At 36.1% G+C, this 25,652-nt stretch overlaps 1 protein-coding gene across 3 annotated transcripts in view; it reads right to left on the minus strand.

Moving 5' to 3' along the window:
- The window catches only part of LOC117182113 (4-hydroxyphenylpyruvate dioxygenase), a 549,071-nt gene that overhangs the window by 235,360 nt on the left and 288,059 nt on the right, over positions 1-25,652 (minus strand). For 2 of the 3 annotated variants that reach the window (XM_033375146.1, XM_033375145.1), the window contains one exon: positions 18,439-18,564. The exons of the other annotated variant lie outside the window; for it this stretch is intronic. In XM_033375146.1, coding sequence (XP_033231037.1) covers positions 18,439-18,564 — 126 coding nt within the window. The remainder of the gene's footprint in view (positions 1-18,438; positions 18,565-25,652) is intronic. 3 annotated transcript variants of the gene reach the window in all.

Raw genomic sequence — 25,652 nt, forward strand, 5'->3', positions numbered from 1 at the left:
ATTTTAGAGGTTTGGTTATTCTGTCTGTCTTCGTTTGCATCTGATGGGGTGTCGTTGTATTTCTTACTTACTGTATCTTATTACTTTTAAAATAAAGGTTTTACCTGTGCAAGAGAAAACTCAAATGATTCTCATTTATGGATAACATGGCTGGCATAGGGAGCATGATATCGCTCTTTATTCTCAACGTTCTCCAGACAGTGTAAGGTCAGTTGCTTCTTTTCACCATTTGGCAGAAAGTCAACATTGACGGAATTTTATAAGCGAAAAAAAGAAATCGTTGAAAAAATTTTACTGGAGTTAATAATGAAATCGCTATATTGGCGGCAGCGGCTCATGGTCCCCACGCTAGTGCTCGACAGCTAAGCCGTAACTCTGGAATGTCTCGTAGCAGTTTTTTCAGGTTATTCAAACGTAATAAATATCATCCTAATCATATTTCACTGCATTACGAGCTTCATGGCAATTATTTTCAAAACTAGACATTTTGTCAACCGGCGCTTCAGCATGTACAAGGGAACCCGAACTTTTTTTCGAGGATTTTTCTCAAACCAATCATCCTTCACGAACTACAGTACGGGTTATCGACATAGCATGTATTATTGGAAAGAACAGACCAACTAGTTGCGCGAAGTTAAGCGTTCACGTCCTCAGTCCGTGAAAGTTTTGTGTGGAGTAATTGGAAAACAGCCTATCAGTTCATATTTTATTGATGGTATTTCAAACGGCGATCAATGCAATGACTTTATTGTGAAATGAACTACCAATATTGCCTGAAGTCCAGCAAATTGTCTTGCCAAATCTTTATACCTTAGATCGACGGATTTCTTTTTTGGGCGTTATTTAAAGAATCTAGTGTATCAAGAAGTACCAGCAAGAGAGTAAGAGGTCCAGTAAATTGTCCTGCCAGATCTTTATACCTTAAATCGCTGGACTGCTTGTAGCCAAATAACACTAGAAACACTCTGTAGTTGTCAGCAAACTTTTAAAGCGCGGACTAACAAGGGAATCGTAGTGTGAGGATGCCATTTCGAGAAATTAATTAAAAACTTTAATCGAAGACAAGCAGCCGTTTTAGCTGGCGTTTTAAAATGGAAATTGAAATTTTTACTTAACCCCTTTGCCAAGTGTTCAGCCTCGCCTACAGTGCGCGACTGTTTTATTCTCGCGCTTTATGCTCAATCTTTGTATTTACCTCACATTTTTGCACAGACCAGTCAAGAATACAGGCCAAAGCAGATACAATTGTAATGTAATGATTTTGAATTCTCTTTTGTGAAAGGTCCTTCGGCCTTAACGAATCCATTCTCATCACGTATCTCGTGCTTCGCATATCAAATGTATGTTTTAATTATTTCTGCACCTCGGCCTGCTATTGCTTACTCAGATATTGCAAACTAACATACAAATTATATTTATTAGAGTGACTTCAATTTTTTTTTCATTTTGCATTATATTTTATGCTCAGCTACCCTGAAAAATATATCATTTCCATAAATTTAGATTATTACAAGTCATAATATCTATTGTTATTAAAACATATGTATTTTCTGGTTTTTATAATTTAAACAAAAAACAATCAAAATCAATTTTGTAGAACTTTTAAAAACCGATAATTTTTAATTTCACGTCTATTTATTGCGTCTTGCGCATTTTATTGAGAAATTTGTTTCATTATATTTCTCAGTTTGAATTATCAGCGATCACATCATTACCACATGAATGTGAGAAATATCTTCTAAATTATGAGAGTGTAAAAATTTAAATTTTTTTGCCAAACTATGGGTGGTATTGAAAAATAATACAGAGCGATTTTGTATGTTTATTCGAGAAGAGCAATTTCAGTTTTCTTATAGCATTTTCTGCTTTTAAAACGTAAACTATTATTCCTATTAAAAAAAAGTTCAGACCAATTTTCTAGAACTTTTTACAAGAAATAATTCTGGTATTTTGCTTTTTAGTTTATCTTGCGTAGTTTCGTGTAAATGTTAAATTATTACGTTTTTCAGTTTACTTTCCATGACTTAAACTATAAGTATTGGCGATAAAATACTGTTTAACGAACTTGACCTGTATTTTTGGACCCTAGACCAGTGTTCAAAGGGAAATTCGAATTTGATATTTTTTCGAAAGTTGTCGCCTCGTAAGACAACAGACAGAAAGAAAGACACTTTTGTACAAACTATTTTTTCTGACTCAGGGGGTACCAAAATATCAAAAAATGACGAAAATTGGATAAGGCCAAAATCACACCAATTTTAGACATCCCATATAAATGCATATTTTGGTTTTTTCAAACTGCATTCAAATTAAAATTATTATTCGTAAAGATATAATACATGGATAAATGTTTATTTTTCGGCCTGCTGGTCTTAGAAAATTAACTTGCATAAACTTCCATTTTCTACAGCGTTTTCTTACCAACAGCTCTTAAAAACTAACATTCATCCACACATTACTTTTAAAACGCTCGTTTTTCTAGGCTAACCTTCCTTGCTAGAGAGACTCTCCTCTTTATCTATCCAATATTAACACAGTCTCACTCCTTCTCCCATTCTAAACCTTTCTACCCTACTTCCCTATTCCATTCGTCTAGCTTTCTATTTTTTGCAGATACTCTTTGCCCTTCCTAATTCTTCTCTTAACATATATGCTGCATGGTCTCATGCATGTTTTCCACTTTTCTATGTTCTCTCCCTCCCCAAACTTCCACTCTATAACACAAAACTACCCAAACTAACGCATCAAAGAACCAGATTCTCTTCCTCCAATCGTCATTAAACCTTCTCTTTTCTACATCCCATACTTGGCACATTACTTTAATCGCAAATTCGATTCTTATTTTCACCTCCACCTCGCTTCCTCCTCCTACCTCAAGACAAAAACTTAGGTAAAATAACTCCTCCACAATTCTTACTTTTTGTACGTTTATCTTCAAAGCGTAATTTATTTTTGTCTTTCCACTTCTGAAGCGCATCTCCTTTATCTTATTTACGTTCACCGCCAAGTGTTTTGCTATTCAATGGGTATTCGTACCTTAGATCTCTTCCTGTCGAAAATATCTGTACTCTTTTCTTTCCTATTTTCATCCTAATCCTGGTTTCAGTAAAAATTTGCTTTACCATCTCCACCAACCTTTGCTCTATTCCCCTCTCTTTTATTGTCTGCCACAGCACTTTCTACTGTTTACTAAATCAAACTCTGCGTTGAAACCTACGAATAATGCGAATAATTTACTGTTTTCTCTCTAAATTTGTCTTAACCAAGTATTTGAGTACATAGATATTATTACAGTCCCCATCCTTTTTCTAAATCCTGTCTAATTGAGTGGGATACTTTTTTTTCTTGAATATGACTCTAACCTGTTCCTTAGAATCTCCGGATATAGTTTATAATCCACTGGCATTGGTGTGATCCCTCCGTACTCCTCTACCTTCTTTCTTGTCCCTTTTATGAGAAGCGGTACCACCAGCCCTGGCATATCTTAATACTCTAGTATCTATTTCATCCCTTACCTTCCTAATCGATCTCTTTAGCCTTTCAATTAACGAGTCTTCTTCCTCCTCTTTTTCAAACCTAACCTTCACCTTTTCCATCTTTTGTTTAAACTCTTTTAATTTATTGACCCCCAGACTCCCAGTTTCGTGTTTCTTTCTCCCCCCCTTTCCTTTCTTTCTCTACCTCGCTCCCTGACGCCCCCTTTCAGTTCAACTATTAGCGAGAAGTGCTCTGACCATCCGTCTCCCTTTAACGTGTTTCTTTCTTGCTTCTTGCATTATCAACACATAACCTTTCGGAAGCATCCTTTTCATCCCCTTCAGTTCTTCTCATCCGCCCATATTTCACTCATCATAATCACATTCCACTTTCCTGACTGCCCCCCAAAAATTTTTTTTTCGCTTTTTTCTTATTAGATTCTTTTATCTCTTCGTCTTCGTTACCTTTTTCCTCTCTCTTCCTCTTTTTCCTTATTTCTGCTGGTTCTTTACCCCAGAACCATTTCCCCCCTTTTACCAATATTCTGTCTCTCCCTATCCATACCGTGCTCTCCTTTTTCCTCTCTGTCCATGCGCTTTGTTCTATTTACTCTCTATTTTCCAAAATCGCTCATTGGATTTTTTATTTCCGCTTTCCCTATTTCACTCACAACTTTCAAATCCTTAACTACGTTATTTTTTCTCTTCGCCCTTTTTCCCCTTCCAATCTTCTTTCAAGTTCACTCAGTCTCTTCTTCAAACTTCCATTCTTATTTTGCACGTTCTTATCATCCCTATTATTACTTTTTATACTATATATTATTGATGTTGATATTATAATTATAAAATATTATATTAATATTGTTACAGTTGACTATCTTTTAATAGAAATAGTTCAACTTTTAACTTAAACAATTAGTTTTCTGCTAAAAAAAGTAAATTTTGAATAAAATACATATATTTAAAAAAAATTGTAATTGTTTTCAACAAAAAGTTAAATTTTTATCCCAAAGGCTGAATGGTATACTAAAAACGCATTATTAATAAAATACATTAACTTTGCACAAAAGAAATTCATTTTCAATAAAGCAGTTCCACTTTCAAGCAGAAAAGTTAAAAAATAATTTAAATACTTTAAAATTGCTTTAAATTATTGAAATTAATTAAAAATTCCTCTGAGGTATTTCAAAATCTTCCAAATCTTTTGAAGCAGCTTGACACCTTTCAAACATTTTAAAGCAATTTGGATTTTTTAAAATAATCTACAAACATTAAAATTTTTAACACGTTGAAATTTTTCGGCTTTCTAGATTTCAGTCTGAAATAATTTCATTTACAGATTGTCCAATGGAAAAACGTACATTTAAATTTTGAACGCTTTCAATTTATTTATGGTTATTAATTTGTTGTCAATAAACTTCCCCATTTACAATTCAAAATTTGAAAACTTGAAACCCATAGAGTTGAAAATTATTCTTATTTAATAGATTAACATTTTTCAAAATTAAATTTTAAAAGCTTTGAATTTTTATTGATCCCGTTTTCAAAACTCTAATCTACAAACATTTCAATATTTTGAGGATGTTTTAAAAGATGTCAAGGAATTTTCAATTTATTTTTATAATTTACGGGAGTTTCGAAGGATTAAAAAATTTTGGAAGGGTTATTTTTCAAAATTCCAAAATAATTTCGAAATCCAAAAAAAAGTTCTTGATGTTTCAAAAGATTTTGAAGGATTGGAAAAATTTGAGAGAATTTTAAGGATTCCAAGGAATTTTTAATTGATTACAGTAATTTAATATGATATTTTGAAGGATTTGAAATATTTCATGAAGTTTTTAAATTTAAAATTAACCATGATTAAACATGAATTTTTTATATAAAATAAGATTTTGCACAAAAAAATTTTATGCAAAGTTCATGCATTTTATTAATAATGCGTTTTTTAAGTATACAATTCAGCCTTTTGGATACAAACTTAACTATTTTGTTGAAAACAGTTTTAACATTTTTTTTTTAAATTTATGTATTTTATCAGAATTTTTTTTGCAGAAAAATAATTATTTTAGTTGAAAGTTGAACTATTTCTATTAAAAATACGCAACTAGTCATTAATATTAATGTAATATTTTATAATTATAATATTAGCATCAATAATATTCATATTATATACACCTAAAAATCATAACCGCAAAATCGACTCATGGATGAAATTAAGAATAACGCGAAACATCAAAATCGTCAATTTCTTTCAAATGTGGATCGAGGTATAAATAGAAGACCACTTAAGTTTTACGAAGCTTTCAGATTGGCAATCATCGTGCAGCAGAAAACCTGAGAAAACCGATGTTCGAATCGTGCATTTTCGGCTTACGTACGAACTTACAGTGGTAATCATAAAACTTCTGCCTTACGGCTCCCAAACGGTAGTTATGATGGGGGTAAATTTCATCCACGATCTGGCAGCTCTGATGTAGCATCATCTCTTTATCTATTGATTTGTAAGTTGGTTAATAAACCCTTTTTTCATAGTTTGCCCCTTATTGACTTCACCCGTTCTCGACTTCAAACTCCTTTCCTTTCACTTAATTTGTGACACCCGTCACAAATTTGGCGCCCTTTTTAGAAAACCGACAATCCCTCCAAAATCTCAAGTCGAGTAGATGTCTCAATGAATCATGAATTTTTAAAATCAATAATGCATGCATGCCATTGGAGAACAGAATTTTTTATTTTGAAAAATGCAATCGGAAAAATATTTAAAAATTGTTTTATAAAATTGTTGTTGAAAATTTTGCTAGAAAGAGTGCGGGTTGAATTGTATATTTATATCGACAAAGTGCATGAAGACTGTTATATATCCATTCAAAATATTTGGCATACTTCTCGTGCTCGCAAGCCCTGCCACCTTTAACAAAATGAAAAAATACCCTGAGAAAAAACGCCTTATCTACACTCCTTGTGGAAGGATTGGATACGTGAAGGGTTTAAAAAAAAACCGTAAATTAAAAATTATAATTTTTTTAGAAAGACAAAAACGGAAATGAATTTCGGAAACATGAAACTGGCAACATTTAATTCGGTAATAAAAAAAATGAGAGAAAATTAGGAGAAAATCTACGAGAACTAGAAAAGAAAGCGGCGTCAGTCACAGAAATTGGCGCGCGAAACAACAGTTTGAGTGACGTGACTCAACGAACCCCAAGCTTCTCCGCCCTTAGTGGATATTTCCGCTATGTGGTCAGGCCACGCGCATCTCCCAGCAGTAAAAACTAAGACGCTCACTTGAGAGAACGTGCCGGTTTTCAATTAGACACAGGGACCTCTTAGCTAGAACGTTAAAAATACAAAAAGCGAATGCGTTTAAGATCTGGAAAAATAAAGCATTTAAGAAATCGCAAACATTGATATTCAATCGGTCGAAAACGAAAATAGAGGTGAAAAATTAGGAAGGAATCTAAATTTAGGATCGATAACGGTTAGGAGCAAATTATAATGGGAAGTGGGCGGTACAGCCAAGTCAATTGATGGGTGCAATCCCAAGAAAGAAAAGACAAACACAAACGCAGACAGAAAGCACCTCAAACTCAAACAGACAAAACCGTACTCCACATTTACATGAAATTGAGATACTATCTTCCAAAACTGAGAATACGTTAGGAAATTAGAGAATAGATACTGAGAATAGCAGTACTTTAGAAACTCAAGAATGGGAAATAGATTTGACAAAATCTTGTATTAGAGGTCAACAAATAAGCATTTTAGATAAAGATAATGGTAAAATTGATACAAATAAAAAAGATACAGAAATAGATCAGAGAGAAAATGATTTTCAAAACGAAAATCAATATGGAGATAAAAAACAAAATTATGATCAGAATCAATGAAGACAATTCAGACCCATGAATCGAAACCAACAAAATAAACAATTTCAGCCGAGATTTTCAAATGGAAATCCAACATTTTCTTACCCAAGGTTTCGAAATAATAATGGACATTTTACAAAATAATTATTTGTGATTTATTTGTGATTACCTGGGTACCTTTGATTATAATCAGAGGTACCCAGGAAATCAGAGGTTTATGCATAGTGTTAGTAGTTTTAGAAATCAAAATACAGCTGGCCAATTATTATTGAATGCAATTAGTCAACTGTTAAGAAACACACGGACAGAAAAAACGAATAATTTTCCGCAAATACCAGCGGTTTTATGTAAAGCGGAAGAGAATAATATTAAGTGAGAAGATAAAAAAGAAAATGAAGGACAAAATAGAAATAAAAAAGCAATTAAATTATAAAAAATACTAGCGATAATAAAAAAAGTGAAACAAATCCAAGTCAACAGGATTTTGTCGATGCCCTGGCGGACCGAAGTAACCGAATGGAACGGCTACAAAGTACCCGTAAAGACCTCATTCGGTTTCTTTTTAAAAAACTAAAAAACCAGCAAAATCAACTTTTAATTCGTTGAAATTCGGATTCTACGTTAAAATTTGCATTTGAAACTCACGGAATAATCGCAATACTTTTTCTGGCAGCGTCAAAAACTTAAAAAAATAAAATACCTGTCATTTACATGGACAGAAGGCGACTTCAAGTGCATCTTCTTTTAGTAGCAGTTAACAAACGTTCCGTCGGTAACTTTAAGAATTTTGTCTGCATGCTAGCGCCACGCAGTGGAAACCTCAGACCACAACGCTACGATGTAAGTGAAAGAGAATTTTATTTTTAAACTTCGCACGCAACATACTACTTGCGCTATTATGGATGCGCTTGAAGTCACCTTCAGCAGAAGTTAATGACATATTTTTAATTTTTAACGCTGCAAAAAAAAGTACTGCGATTACTCCGTGAGTTTTTAATAGATAATTTAACGTAGAATCCGAATTTAAACATTTTAAAAGTTGATCTTGCTGTTTTTTTTTTTAGTTTTTTAAAAAGGAACCGAAAGGAGAACCAATGGGGTCTTAACGGGTACTTTGTAGAGACTCCATTCGGTTCGTTCGGTCCGCCAGGGTGCAAATTTAGAAAACCGACATTTTAATTACAAATCGCGAAAACCGATGAAAAATGATAAAAAAAGATTTGATCTTCTAATAGATTTTAAAAATCACAAATTTAGAGTGTTAGTTGACACCGGTACAACACACTCATACGCATCTAAAAAATCCACACAAACGATCAAAAATCTGTATTATGATATTAAAAAACCAATAAATAACACATTTAGGTAGCAAATAAACAAAAACAAAGAAAAATTACAGGAAAAGCTTTAATTCCAATCAAAGTCAGTCATACCAAAAAATACTTATTATTCAGACTGGTGCCAGATTTAAGATCGATAGGAATCATAGAATCCGATATGATAGAAATATTACGTTGAAAAATGGATTATGAAAAAAAGATTTGTTGGGTACCAAAATTTCCAAATATTAAGTACGCGATAGAAGCGACTATAATTAAAATGCAGGAATGAAAGTTAACTAGGAAAATAAGAATTCGGAACGAAGATTAGCCTGAGAAACAAAATGCAAGTTAAAGAGACAGATTTGCTACCGTGCGAAGTCTCTTCTCTCGTGTCACCATACACCCCACCCCTAACCCTCCACTTACATGATCGCAACCCCATTGCTAAAGAGAACCACCAGCTGTAGTTAGGTACTTTGGCTTCGCCGCATGGGTTTCACCAGCATTACATGAACCGATCTTGGTTTCACCACCTGGCTCAGGCCTGTAGCACCATTTCTCTCTCTCTCTCTTTCCACTGATTTGTAAGTTGGTTAATGAACCCTTTTTTTTAATCGTTTGGCCCTTATTGACTCTACACGTTCTCCAATTCAAAATCCTTTCCATTAATTTTCTACTCCTGTCACAAGGCAAACCGATTATAAACATACCTGAAATAAAAATTTTATCGTCGGATTCTTGGTTTTATTTTCAGATATTCTGCACATAAACTTGATTATTGGACATTTAATAGGATTTTTTATTTAATTTTAATCTCATTTAAATATCTTAAATTTTTATTTATCTTACTTATATTAGAGGCCATTTCTACCCCTGCCCCTCTTTTTTAACGTTATGTTTTTTAATAAGATCAAATTCATACGTGATTTTGAGGACTTCAGAAAGGTTCAATTATAGTATGATATCAGTCAAAAATTAAGAAGCAGTATTTCTCAAACAAGAATTTGATTAAGTGTAGATGAAATTATGTTTTACCTGAAACAGTATTTATCTTGGATAATAGCTTTGGAGATTTTGCCTTTCACAGTAACTTTTGCAATATAAAATTTGAACACATTTTAAATAATTTTAAACTGTCACTATTAATATACTAATCAAAGATGTTTTAAATCATGCTAATTTTTTTTAATGAAAAATTTACAGAATCAGTAGTGAATTTGAAGCATGTTTACAACAAGATTAAATTATTGATCTTTTAAAACATCAGATTTTCCTTAATAAAAGATTTTTAAACAATGTTAAAAGACATGAGAACAAACTTTTTATTATGACTAATCAGCAAACCTATGTTCAAGAGAAAAATTTAAATTTGCACAGAATCTTTAAAGGAGGAAAGAAGGATCCCTGGTCTGTAAATCTGACATATAATAAAATTCCTGATTCAGTTACAGATGATAGTCTGGGGAAATTAGCTTGCAAAAGTTCGATTTCCAGAAAAAAAGATCAAATTTTATTTTATTCATAATTATGTCCCTAGCCTCGAAAAACATCTCTTAAGCGGCTGGTAGCGCTGTTTGGCGCGTGGCGCGAAAAGTACTCGCGCGCTAAATTTTCGGCCCATTTTGAAAAATGTTATTTAACGCGTGCTTAGGTTTCGGCATATTTAAAAAAATTTTATTTAATATTCCATAGTTAAATATCTAACAAGTTAAAAATCCTTTTTTCAGTTTTCTTATAAGACCCATTATTTATGTTAGAGATGGCTTTACTCAGACCTTGACCTCTTATCTCTGAGAATACGTTGCATGAAAAGTGAAAAGCGGAGTGCCGATTTCTGGTTGTGGGCAAGGGTCCAGGCCTAAATGCCGTTAAAGAGGCTTAAACGCGGTGAACTCCTTTTTAAGGGTCCCAAGCATCCTTAAGTGACGGGATAAACTCTTCGCCTCATGCAGAACCGCATAAATACTACAGTCCGTAGATTCGAGAAAGAGACACTCTCTATTCACTTGTTTTACAGAGTAAGCAGAAAAGGTGCTGAAGCACTATGATGCAGTTGTGATTTGAAATTCATCATGGCTTCAACAAGTAAATGTTTTATATGCGACAAAATTTAATAACAACTTATTACAAAGGGTCGACTCGATAGAAGTACATAAAATATATAGACGTGAGTATATGAAGCAGCGTAATATTAATCAAGATTTAAAAACATCGCAAAAAAATCCAGGCAAGAGTAATGCAGTTTTCCGTTCTGTCGAAATATTTAATTTCAAGACAAATTGCCTGTTTTATGGAGAAAATTGGGACCCAGCAGCAGAAAGGAAAGTAAATGAAAAATGTACGTCACCCTACGTACATGGTACGTACCAGAAGTCTTTGAGATAAGGTTTAAATTCATGCTACTAACCGAAAGGACGAATGGAGTGAGCAAGTTTCAAGACGGATAAACAGCGTATCATGTCTTGTAGGAGAAGATGCTCGATCAAATTACTTAATACTTATGGGGATCAGATAATTTTTCCGAAACCTTGAGCCAAACCAACAACTGTTTGCTTCCGCGGATCGGGATTTAAAGTCATAAACAGTTGGTATTCAAGTCGATCGGACAACAAACAGGAAGAACGTATGAGAATTGTGACAACAGCGGGGCAGATAGTAAAAGAAGATATACGAAGCACTCCATATAATATAACAGATTAACCAGATATCAAGGACTTTATGTGTGAAGCAATTGCTTCAGTTGTGCCCACGTTGCGTACATTTTTAGATACAGCTATCGCAAAAGGTAAAAAAACCGATAATGAAAAATGAAAAAAAGTCTATAGCCATCGGCCATGCTACTACTGCAGCAACAAGACCTCGCTCATTTATTTCTTGCCTATTACTTTCTCTGGCAGTATTTTTATTTAGAAAAGTTGTGTCAAAAAATATTGCAAATGCAGTTGCAGCTTTGTGTTTTTGGTCAAGCTACAAGGATGCTGCTTCTTCTCTTCTTTTATGGCAAGGTTTTATGGGAAATCTGACAGCTACCCGTTCTTACGTGGATCACATATTCCTGCATTGCCTTTTGTCAATTTACCTCCAACTGAATATAACACGGTGTTCACAGTTTTGAAATTCGCAAGTGATGAATAAAAAATCCACGTAAGAGAATTGCTTTGTTGCATTCAAAGCTTAAAAATCCGGCTTAAAAAAACTTGTGACAGCTTATTACCCTCTTACACAACAGAAACACTAGCTCCAACAAGCCTAATGAATTTTTTTTAAATATTCATTCGCAAGGTCAAAACTTAAAATAGACCTCCGATACACTCTTTAGTATATAATAGCCAAAAACTAGTGTTACTAGCCGTTTATGGGTTATTTTTCGAGGCTAGGGGTGTATGCAGCGCGACATGTAACCCGCAAGACCCCATGGAGAGTATTCCTGAATCATCAGCATCATTTTTTGAGGAAACATAGGTTTTCTAAATCTTTTTGAAATTTAAAATTCACATTGGGGCTATCCATAGAAACATGAAGTAAACGTTTCAAATTCAGTTGTTCAATTTCAGTTACGAAAGAATTTAACAAATCACTGGCTGTAGCTTTATGTAGAAATGCTGAACTATAATATTGAGTTCGAACTTCTTTTGAAGATGGCTTTATAGAGTGAAATTCTTTCTCCCAGCTTTGCTGGTAGAAACATTTCTTACACATTTTCTCCACTAGAATGAAAATAAAACGTGTATTTTCATTAAAAACATCATATTTTGTTGTGTTTTTAATAAGTACATGATTTCTGAATCCAAGACCTCTTTCAAACTCGGATTTATAAAAATTAATAAATTAACATCCATAGAATAATAATAAATAATTATTCTCAATTCTAACTCTCTAATTTCATTCTGCCGTTTTTACTTATTTGAGTACAGAAAACTAATGATCATTGACATGATTAAATGATTATAATTAATACTCATATGTCTAGGTTTTCCATCTATTCTTTCAAATTGACTTATGTTTTCAGGTTCTGATTTTATTTATGAATCTTGATCATATTTCGACATTTCATCTTTTCTCTGTTATTTTTAATTATCTTATTTGAAAATGAATGATCTAACTCTGGATACCCAAATGATATTCTACATTATTAAAGCAAGCAAAAATAAATTTAAATAGGCCAAAAATGGCACTTAATCAGAGAATTTTTCACCTTTATCCGCTTGCACTGTTTACCGTCCAATTTGATTTGCATGCAAATCCGGCAATCTACCGGGGGTGCAAGCGGATGGATGGTAGGTTAATCGTAATTGAAACGATTTGTACACTTAATGATTTGTGCTAATGAACTCAAAAACTTATCATTAACTTATCTGCAGAGTTGGTGTTATAAAAATTGTAATAAAAATCAGAAAGATGATTCTGGAAACAGAGACAGTTTTACTGATTCAGCGTTTTGCATAGCGAAATTCACACACAATTCTAGCGCAAAACAAAAACAGAACATCTGACCCAACCAAATTTAAGCAACTATGAATATGACACCTCGATGTTGCCAACATCGTAATCTTGGTTCCATCATCCCGCGCTCGTTCAAATATAAATAAATCATTTCATATTAAGTTTTAAATATAGGTTTCGCTATGAAATACTAAAGTATTAGGACTTTGAAAAAGAGACAACTGAAAAAGTCCCAGTCATTTTCCAAATTCCATGGCTTTTCCAGGTTTTCCAGTCAATTTTTATCAAATTCCATGACTTTTCCAGGTTTATAAGTCACTTTTTTCAAAAATATGACTTTTCCGGTTCTTCTAGGTCTTCCAGGTCTTATGGCAACCCTGTGAGAAGATTCTTAGGACTCATAAATTTCTACTCTAAATTCAGCAAGGAACATGCCTCGGAAACAGGGCCATTGTTGAAGCTAATAAAAAAGGGAGCTGTATGGGATTGGAGTAAAGAGGAGCAGAAAAGCTTTGAGAGTGTGAAAGAATTGTTCAGAATGTCAATCATGTTATACTTTCCAGATCCGAAAAAAAGATACTACTTAGAAACAGACGCAAGTAACAACGCCCTAGGAGCTGTGCCCTATCAACTAAATAATAAAGAAGAGAAAGAAATAATTACATTGGCGACTCGTACTCTAAAAGGACCCGAGCTCACATATTTTGCAACGGAAAGGAACTTCTTGAAATCGTATGGGCACTACAAAAATTGCATACTTACCTGCACAGTGCGAAAATTATAAATCGGACGGATCACCTTCCATTATTGTTCCGAAAAACGTGCAAATTTGTAAATGCTCGACTGACGCGATGGATATTGACCATACAGGACTACGATGTAAAAGTCAAACACCTGCCTGGCAAGGATAATATCATTACACCTGAGCTATCAATGGCCACTTGAAATCGTTCAAGAAATAAGAAGTATCACGCGGAATCATCTCAACAACAACAAAATTAAACGATTAGCAGAAATAGCTGAAAGGGATGCAGGAGAAACGGCGTGGTTCAAGGTGATAAATAGGACCCTAAATCACTTCGATGGATGGACGTACCGAAATAACTTGCCACCAGACATTGCTAAGAATACCATATGGGAATGCCACTCCTCTAATGGACATCCAGGACCTGACAAAACATACAAAATAATGCGAGAATCATTTTACGCATCGAAATTAGCCAAACTCACACGTCAGCTATTGGCGACATGTGACTCGTGCCAATGAAATAAGATATCTACACAAGCCTCACAGGCCATACAAGAGCCCGTATCGTCAAAAGAGCCACTAGAAATTGTATTAATTAATTTTTTGGCCCTTTGACGAAAACCAAACACGGAGTTTGAAGAACATTTAGGAAAACCGTAAAACATTCTCTCGGACAGAGGCACGCAATTTACCAGCCATCGCGGGAGTAAGCATTAAATGACAAGGGCATATAAATCATTCTTACATCTATACGACACCCTCAAACCAGTATGGTCGAAAGAGTGAACCGCGAACTCGCCCGATTCTTCCGGACCCTCCTGCCACCCGAGCAACACAGTGGTTGGTACTCATAGATAGATAATGTGGAGACTATCATTAATGAGTCACACCACAATTCGACGGAAATCACCCCTTGTGAGGCCCTATGAGGATGAAAGCCAAAAAGATGGTGGAACGACCTCCTGCCGCGCATCCCACGTCAGCCTGAGAACAATCAGCACGAAAAATTAGTGGTACTAAGGAAACACATAAAGAGAAAGAGAGAGGAGAAATTAGAGAGACTCAACGCCAAGAAGAAAGGGGTAACTTTTAAAATCGACGAATGAGTACTGGCCAAGTCCTGCAATGTGAAAAATCCAGCTACAGGTACAATGGCAAAATGTCTAGCTCTTTATAAAGGACCCTATAAATTCAAGAAACAAATTGCCACTAACGTTTACATCTTAAGCAATACCGATGGCGAAAGGGAGAGGGGACAGTACCACGCACATAGAACAAACAAACGTAAGATTAATTACCATTATATTATCTTTGTACGCACCCATATCCGTAACTTCTGTTTAAACATGTAAAAGGATCATTTCCATGCGTTTCTTTTTTTTTTAATTTTATACTAAATTCTATGGCTTCGCCTTTATTTTGGGCGCAGGTGTAACCCTCCAGTTACAAGGGGTGCCTAAAAATAGGCAAAAGTAGTATCTCCTGTGCGATCCTTCTTAAACGCAGCATCCCACAGGAGAAAATCTGTAGCGCAGACTTCAGAAACTCTCTGCTCGACGACGTTACGTAAGATCAAGAAGGGAGAACTGAAAGTGAAACTATAAAAGGAGCAGGCCAGTCGCAAAACGTGTCTGGATCTTGTGTCCGAAGAGCACAGATCGCAGATGGGAATCAGCAGGAGAAGCCCAGCGACTAAGCCCTCTGGAACTTGTCCGATGGTTCAAATCTGAAAGAATAAAATCCTAAGTGTTTGGAATTTAATTTGGCGGAATTCTCTCTACGAGAGCCCAATTGGATAGTATCCTCTGCAGCTGTTTATAAAAGAGACTTGTCTTTAACGATCTTTGCGTATCAGCTTTATGAAATCTTTGACTCTATTTTTCGAGTGTCTCCGAATTTCCGAGCCTCAACTTTCTAGAAATATTTTCTTGTCGTAATTGACAAATCTAAGTGTTACATAAAATAAAGATGATTTTATCATCCTATATTTGCAATTATTTTACATCGATCAAAGATAGAGTAAAGATCTTTATAGAAAGTAAGTCAAAGATCGCCCATTATATGACTAAAACTATTATGTACGATTATTAAAAGGCGAAATCCACGATACTTTGATGTTCGCTAATTGAGCTATAATTCTACCTCGATTTAGAATAGGGACTAGAAAATCAATGTAAATGACAAGGATAACTGCTAAACCTCAAATGCGTTCAACATATTTAAATGTAAATTGCTTATCACACGCTCTTATTGATTTTGCTGGCTGCATGCGATCGCTGTACCAGTATTCCTACCCATTGACCTATATACGGTTCACTTAGTGTACAAGGATTTTAAAGTAATAACATAACGTATTCCAACAGAACAGAAAGAATTGATACGGATTGGGATAAATCAAAATTTTTCAATACACTTGAATCCCGTCTTTTGATTAGTCTTAGTGAATGCTCTGCATGTTGTTTTTTCTGTTACGGATTAAATGCTATGAATCAATACTTTAAGAAATTCGGCGTGATGAATAGGGATGAATTCGAGTGCATATTTTACGATCACGAATTCTAGCGCAGTGACTAATTCTAAAGCATTTGCGTGCTGGCGCATTAGAGGAAATTCGCTGACTTCAAACATTCGGAACGCATTTGTACGTGTAGAAAGCGGTATTTGCGGTGTGTCTTAACCTTTTCAGTTCAATTCATGTGAAAACTATCTTTTTTCTGGCGGGACCATAGGCTCTGGCTCGTATTGTAACTTTATACGATTAAAAAGTGCCACTTACGTTCCTTGCTTTATCAATAACTATTATTATCATTTTTTATTTCAAGCGAAAGGCTAGTCACTGAGGCAATCATGTGATTTCCACCTTTTTCAAACGCATGAGGCATTTGCCGTTATATAGTGTCATTCAGTGTCAGTCATTGTGGAAATCGTGAAATTCATTCTCGGCCTAGCTCGCATTCGCTCCGATTCACTACGAATGTTGTCCAAGTCTTGAGAGAGGAGGAATATATTATCGCATGCGCAATGGTGGATTGAAAGCGAGCAGCAAATTACAGAAAGCTAAACATTGAAGCCGAGTTATCCAGTTTCATTAAAATTTTCTGGAATAATAAAACACGATTATTAGTTTTTTAATGACTATTCTACTTAATCGATAAATAATTTAATGCTGGTAATACTAATATGAAACAGGCAGTGCTCCATGGTAGTAAATATATATATAACAATTTACAATATTACAATTTCTTATTCTTGGCATGCGTGACATTGAATAACTTATGATTATAATTAATTCCGCCAATTGATCTTAATTCTAATAATTTCATTCCGGTATCTTATTAATATAAATCTGAATTTGCACTCAAGGATTTTTAAAGTATTTAAAGGTTATAACTAATCCTCAAATACATTTGAAGCTCTGGTAACTTTTCTGCACTAAAAAAACTAAACTTTACACAAAACTTAAGAAAATAATTAAAATTTCTAAAATGAATTAGATTTTGACGAAATAATTATTTTTTTCAGCATGCAAAGATGCATTTTCAATGAAATAGTTTGATTATAAAAAAATAATAGAATTAAATCAAATATTTGAATTTATAGGACAGAAATCCCAATTTTTTCGCCAACAGTTGAATTTTTATCTTAAAAGTTTATTTTCAACAAAGAAAGATGATTCTTTTACCATGAAAAATGAATTTGCAAGAAGACTGTGAAGTTTGTAAGCTAAGATGTAGAACGTTAAAAAACAGTGCGGACATTTAATTAAAAAAAAGATTAATTTGCAACAAAAAAGATCACTTTGAATCACGGAAGGTGAATTTTCAACTAACAAAAAGAATTTTCTATGAAAAAGATGAATTTTGAACTAACCTAATATACAAGATAATTACTCAATTAAAATGGAATCATGACATTTCGAGACAGAAAAAAAAAGTTTTACTAAAATGAATATTTTTAACAATAAAAACGATTTTTAAAAAAGAAGATTTCAATAAAATCGTTGAATTTGTAACCAATTTTTTAAACAAAAAACTTTGGTTTCTTGTCCAATATCGCTGAAAGTGAATACAGTTTTATAGAAGAAATATGTTACTATTCTTTCTGTGCAAATGTCAAACTCGATTTAAAGTTTAAGCATTTGTTTTGAAATAAATTTGTATAAATCTTCTGCCACCTAACCTCCTAACCCAACCATTTAAAATCAAGAATATCCAGGCGACAGTAAGCGTTTCCATGCAGTGGTACTCAGACTGGAATTTAGTGTCAGTTAATGTGTCAGTCAGTGAATTCACATTGGCATTCGACATTAGAACTTTATCAGTGCCTGAACGATTGCCACAGTCCCTGGCGAATTCGGTTCCTTTAAAAAAAACTCGAAAAAACAGCAAAATCAACTTTTAAATTGTTTAAATTCGGATTCTACGTTAAAATTCCCCATAAAAAGTCACGGATTATTCGCAATAGTTTTGTTTGTAACGGTAGAAAGTTAAAAAAAAAAATAAGACGTATAACACCTGTTTACTGCTACACTTCAAACGCATCGCCTGTAAGTAGCAATCAACAGGCGTTATACGCCAGGTTACCTTTATAATGAAATGAATGTCTTCAACACGAAAGGCAACATCACGAACGCCATCTCCATGCCGAGAAAGGTGTTGCCCTACTTCGTTGTTATCAGGTTCGTAAGCTGATTCAAATACAAATATAATCTGTAAAAACATATTTAATTAAGACAAAATGCGAGCATAACAATGATTTATTAGATATATTAGATGCTAAATGATATCAGAAAAATAAGTGCAAAAGTGTATCAAACAAAACGGAGCGCTAAACTTCTATAACCCGTTATTACCGGCAGTCCTTGCAACATGCCCTGTAATGACAACCCTGTGCAAACATGTAATGTTTTCGTATTATGTGAATAAACTTGTAATTTTTTGGCAGAAATTGGGTGACATAGATTACACAGGGCCAAAAGATGAAATTAAGGTGAAGCATCTTTTAGCCTAGTTGACCTTTATGTTTTTGGGATCGCTGATTACGACACCGATGTCCATATAGCTCCATCACGTATAGAACAAGATCAAATGAAGGTTAAACACCTTAGTTCGATTGATGCAATTTTTTTGACATCGGATGCTGAAAGAGCGGAAAATTTTACGTCCGAATACGTCTTGAACTGTTTGTCGAACCGACTTGTGAAGGTCGTTTGGAAGTCATCTAGAGGTAAAATCCTTCATTTAATCTCTCGGCTGATCTGTTAGCTAGGAATGGGTCTGGAACCAGTGGATCTTTACGTTTTTGGGGTCGCTTATCACGATCCCAGTGTCCATATGACCGCATCACGTCTATGTCATGGTCAAATGAAGGTCAAGCACCTTCATTTGATTGATGCAATTTCTTTCACCCCGGATTGTGAAAGAGAGGAAAATTTTACGTACGAATACTTCTTGACCGGTGGGTCAAACCGACCTCTGAAGGTCATTTAGAGATCATCTAGAGGTCAAATATTTCTTTTGATCTCTCATTTGATATGTTAGCTATGAACGGGTCTCAAACTAGTAGACCTTTATGTTTTTGGGCTCGCTAATCACGATCCTGGTGGATGTGATTTCGTTAAATGATAGGTTCAGAGTCTAAAATGAAAAATTTAATGAGTTACTATTGAATTTCAAGCTTGAGTGTTTACATTCAACCGACTTTGAATTTCAGATAATGGGCCTGTTATTTTACGAAATCACATTCAAGCCGCTATTGCAAAAACAAGAAAAAGTAGCCGTACGATATAGGGACTCGGAAACACAGTATCGGCGATTGGTCAGGGTGAGCAAGCGGGCCCGCAATCGTCGGTCATTATGCGACCGCAGCTCTAATTTGGTGGAAACCTTGGCCCTTTTAGAGTATAATACTACAAGTGCATCAACAACCCTATGTTATAATCGGTTAAACAACTTTTGCGTTGTTTGTGGGAAATATGACATCACAAATCAGGTGAGGCAATTTACAGATACTTTGAAAGCACATTCCAAAAAATGTTTCAATATAGATACCAATGAACTGCACAATTTTTGGACTCAAAAAATATTATGTGTCACTTGCTCCCTACGAAATATGGAAAAGAAGAAACAGATATTTGTTTCTCCGACGATCTGGCGAGAGCCAAAAGAGCATCACACTGATTCCTATTTCTGCTTGACTAATACATCTGGGTATAATAGAAAGAATAATTCTATAATATTATATGCATCTGTTCCATCTTTGATTCATGCTGTTTTAATCAGCATTAAACAGGTTGAAAGTAAACATCAGATATTTACTGACGAAGTCTTTTTTGAAACAGAAACTTATGATACAGATAGAATAATGTCATTTGAAGAATTCGTAGATCAACAAGATGACTAGCTAAATGAATCGCAAAAATCAGAAGATGGTTGCCCGGAAATGCTCATGGCTTTACTCAAGACAAGCTAAGTGAAGTGGTTCGAGACGCAGAACTCACGAAAGAAATTTCCGAACTCGTAGCTTCTAGATTAAAAGAGAAGAATTTTTTAACTCCAGGTAATCGAGTGAGTTTTTATCGTGATGCAGATCGCCCATTCCGGAAATTCTTCTCTAAAGCAAAGGGTTTGGTTTATTGTAATGATATTGAAGGACTGATAAATGAGTATAAAAGTGTTCAATATGTAGCGAGTGACTGGCTACTATTTATTGATTCATCAGTGAGGAGTTTGAAAGCTGTCTTACTTTACAATGGAAACATATATGCCCCTATACCAGTTAGTAATTCAGTGATCTTGAAAGAGCAATGCAATAATCTCCATTTTCTACTCGAAAAATTGAAGTTTGATAGTCACAAGTGGCAATTAGTTGGAGATTTGAAAAGAACTCGTATTTTATTAGGTCAACTAAGCGGAAACTCAAAGTATCCATGTTTTGTTTGTGAGTGGGACAGTCGTGCCTGAGAAAAACATTATGTGAAAAAGGACTGGCCACTCATGCAAGAATTAACTCCAGGATCGATGAACATACTACAAGAGAGTCTCGTTCCTAGACCTAGATCTAGTTGTGAAGAGGTCATATGGAAACCAGGATCGTGATCAGCGACCCCAAAAACATAAAGGTCGAATAGGCTAAAAGATGCTTCACCTCAATTTCATCTTGCGGCCCTGTGTTATTGATATCTTGTATGTTAGTACAATCTGCCTCTTTATGCAAAGAGCTTCTATATTGTCATTTAATGTACACGGTACTATTTCAGGAGTAAGTTACCCAAACTTATACGTTTTGGGAATTTATCTACTTATTTTGGCAGCGGCCCCTAGTTTACGTATGCAGTGTATTGGCCCTCGAATGAATCAGAGTCGTTTATAATTGACGTTTCATTACCTGCAGACTTCAATCATAACGGATTGTACTTTTCCTTTTCTCGCTATTGTACTCCGAAAGAAAATCCGGGCCTGAAAATTGCATTTCCTGCCCCCAGCCTCGCTAAATGTTAAAACACATTACCACCACGATGATATCGAGGAAAATTTCATTTTTTTTCCATTTCTAATGAAAAATAAATTTTTTAAAGCGGCCTTTATTGATAGACTTTATACTCTTTAGTGCATTTATACAAAAAATCAGACAAGATGGCTGCACCGTTTGTCCTAGGTTTTATTTTTGCGATTCGCACTCGATTTCTAGGGCTCCTAATAAGAACAACCGCAGGATTTCGTATGGAGCAGGTGCTAATCTGAAAAACTGCACTCGATCCCAGCGAAATCGCGGTAAAATTTTAGAGATAACCACGTCTCACGAACGTAAGATAGGTTATAACAATCCGAAACGAAATCAATACGACGGTCCAGCAAAAGTCTTTTGCACCCTGAGGACACGGAGCGACTCAAAGATGACCGCCTCCTGCATTTTTCTCGCAAGTGTTTAAGCATATTTTCGACATGCAGGGATGCTTTTCAGACTATTAACTAGTGAAAGCTTTCACCTGCAAGAGCGCCGATTATGCTGACGATTAGTTTAACAAAAAATTCCGAGTATAATCGTCGCTACTCCCTTATAAGGTACTTCTTATACCTCATACCTATCAGATACAATTGCCGAAAATATAAAGTTCCAGTTTATGCGGTATTTCTCATTTTCGACAATTTATTTTATTTCTCTAGGACCATTTAGAGGAGCGATATTAAGGTCAATGCCGTAAGAGGGACAGAGATGGTAATAAAGAAATCTTAGTGCCGCATTATGCCTTTGGATGCAGGTCGTTCAAGCATAAGTTGAACAATTAGATAGTATGTGCGCTAAATGCTCAAGGTGCGTATGGCACGCTCTGCCACTATCATCGGGAATATCTTGGCTTAAAATGTGCCGACGGTATGTTAATGTGAAAATGACACAGTCTTGATATGCCAAAATAAAACCCTCTGTGCTAGACTTTAATCCGGGTGATTCAAGAAAAGCAAAAGCTAGCCCACATGAAGTTGACCGATCGACTACATTTCTATGGAAGATGCCCTGCATCCTCTCACCGAGAAGCTTTTCGCGGAAGTTTTTCTCCTGTGCTTTCTTAATCTGGTCTTTTAGAAGTACTCGAGATAGATAAGATTTTATGCATTTTTCTCAACCCTAATACTGAAGTTAAGTCCGAATGTTTTAGCAACGCCCTCCGCTGCTTTGTACAGAAAAGCTCCTCTGCCCACTTCATCGTACTTCCTGACCATTTTCAGAAGAGGGCCACGTTAATTTGCAACTCTATGTGACGTGTCTAGAATAATCCTGTTATAAAGACATTCAGGATTCAATATCCCACGACCACCTTGACGGAGTGAAATGTAGAGTCCAAGAACATAAGAATTAAGATGCATGCTTTTTTCATGTGCATAGTCTTGCGTGTCCTGATATCAAGGCATTCGAGCTCAAATACACACACACCCACAAACACACACATATATATATATATATATATATTCGGTTCGGTATTGATTCCTCTAGAATCAAACCGAAGGGCCTATGACAAAGCCAACGAATAGGGCCTCGGGTTGCTGATAAAGGGTCCCTGTACGAAGGGTTTCTGCTAAATATGGCTACAAAAAGAAATAGGCAATCACGGAAATTGTCCAGGGTCCCGGTCCAGGTCCCGAAAAAATTAACCCTCAAGCGGAAATGTGAAAACAGTGCCTAAAGCTGAATAGCCCCTGGGTGAGGTGTCTAGAACGGTGACTCTGGGATATTGGGCTATCACTCAGAGTACGTAGCCTCATCCTTGCATGCCGGGCTCTACAAGGATGGACGAAACCCTTTCCCTAGCTTCTCATGGGAACAACAATAACAACACCAAACATAGTTGTAGTAAGTGCAGTTCAAAACAACAGAACGCGCAGGACTCCCGAAAATGGGTTGGCCAACAATGCCGACCACTCTAGGTCTGGGGGAGCCAATGAACATTGATTCAATGCAATGGATTGGCGGAATCTCGCGACCTTTAGGTGGACGGTACAACAGACTTACGACTTGCTAGATTGCTACGATGTTTCCATTACAGACTGTAACCACCTACCTCATGGTCGTGAGACGTGGGGGTGACTGAAATTTTACCGCGATTTCGCTGGGAGTGGGTGCAATTTTGCAGATTAGCACCCGCTCCCGGCGAAATCCTGCGGTGGTCCATATGACATATTTTTAATATACGCTGAACTCACGAGTCATTGCTTGATGCGTCAAGAAGCAAAAACTTGCTATCGCCGTTTCCTCTAGACTTGAGAATGCGCCTGCGCGCCTAGCCTGACTGCCGTCCACGAGCCAGTAAAGATGACTGGCGGCTGCAGAATGAGGCAGTTCGTCGGGAGCGGCAAGCCGACTCTACCATTGTGCTAGCGTTCGACGGTCTGATTAGTCTCTCTTCTACCTGGAGCATCTATGGTAGGGCGGCCGCGACCAAATACAGACAAACTCCTGGGGAATTCGCACTGTACCCAGAGATCGGGATAAACCGTTACCGCCTGAGGCACTTGCGGCCACGGTTCTCTAGACCAGTGGTGACATCTATCTTTCTCTATCCATGGTTTTTAGAACCGTCTATCTTTCTGCATCACTGACTCTATCCCTTGTGGTCCCATGGGCCTATCTTTTTCTACGTTTGTTCTTCACAAATGCCTATCTTTATCTATCCCAAACTGCTCACTATCAGCGATATATCATTTTAATTTTTATCCATTTGAATACACTCACAAATGTAGTATTTTTATCCGTTGCGAAAATAGTATATTTCAAATTTCAAACTCCCGCAAAATAGTATTACACCAGCAGGGAATTATATATCTTAAAAAAGCTTCCTAGCCTTGCGACTTACTAGTCAAAGTACAGAGATGGCAATAAAGCACTCTTAGTGCCGCATTGTGCCTTTGGCAACGCTCTACATCTATTGGATGCCTGCCCGCGGTTGGTCTTAGTGTCGCCTCTCTTTCTCTGTTGCCGACTTGTTCTAGCTGTGGTAGAGTAGGCGTTCCGCTTACATAGCCCCTTTTACGGAGTAGTTCAGCATGGTTTCGCAGACTTTGCTGCGAAAAGTGCGATAGCTTCGGGTGTTTCTCGCACCATAGAGCATGCAGTTGTGCACATGTAATCCCCTTCAGGGGCCACACTCGCATCGTAGCACTCTAGCAATTCCAGTTACTGTCGAACACCCACTCAAACCAGAGGAGGTCGAAGTATTTTGGAGAGAAGTTTACGAAGTTCAGCATAGACTGGACGAAGACTCAGAAAATCTAAAGAGCTTCAAGGAGTTATGTGTTGCCCTCATAACACCTGATAAAGAATGCCCATCCATCACTAAGGAGGAGGTGAAAAAAGTATTAAGAGGGATGAAGAACTATTCCGCACCGGGACCAGATTGTATCAAAACCTTCTGTCTCACAGGTATCCTAAATGATAGGATTGTTCGGGCAATTGAACCTGTATGGCAAGAAATGTATGAACAACGAGGCTCAAAGAAAGGCGTAGCTAGATGTCGGGAGAACTTGCTCATCGATAGATGTGTCTGCAAAGATGCAGCATTCTACCAACGTGACCTATCGATGGCCTGGATTGATTATCGGAAAGCTTTCGATTCGACATCCCATAGACTTATCATCTATCTTTTGGAAATCTTAAAGGTTCATCCGCAAATAGTTGGGTGCATAGAGAGATTGATGCAGCTTTGGAAAACCAGATTTACTATCTCATCTGGAAAAAATCGTGTGACAACTAACAAGGTCACCTTTCAGAGAGGTGTCTTTCATGGCGACACCATGAGCCCACTCCTCTTCTGGCTTATAGTATTGCCACTATCTCTAGCACTTCGCCATTCCGACGAGTACTTGTGCGGCAAACCTGCAGATCGAAAGTACAAGATCATTCATGTATTTTACATGGACGATCTTAAGATCTATGCTAAAAACAGAGAGCAACTGCATCTAGCTCTGGGGATTGTCGAACGATATGCTAAGGACATTGGAATGGAATTTGGGTTACACAAATGCGCCAAGGTTTATTTGAAGCGAGGAAGACTTAATGTAATCCCTGAAGATCCTGAGCTCGTTGATAGAAGCGCCATACGACACCTTGGCGCTGGATAGACTTAGGCATACTTGGGCGTGCCACAGAGCCGCATTCAGGATGTGACATCTATAAAGGATACTCTCCGAAGCAGATGCAAACTTCTCATCCGACAGATTTGGTCTTCCGAACTGTCGGCGAGGAACAAAGTATCTGCAACGAACATGCTTGCCGTCCCGGTACTACTCAATTCATTTGGAGTAGT

Source organism: Belonocnema kinseyi, chromosome 10, assembly GCF_010883055.1.
Source record: "Belonocnema kinseyi isolate 2016_QV_RU_SX_M_011 chromosome 10, B_treatae_v1, whole genome shotgun sequence".
NCBI classification, from domain to species: domain Eukaryota; kingdom Metazoa; phylum Arthropoda; class Insecta; order Hymenoptera; family Cynipidae; genus Belonocnema; species Belonocnema kinseyi.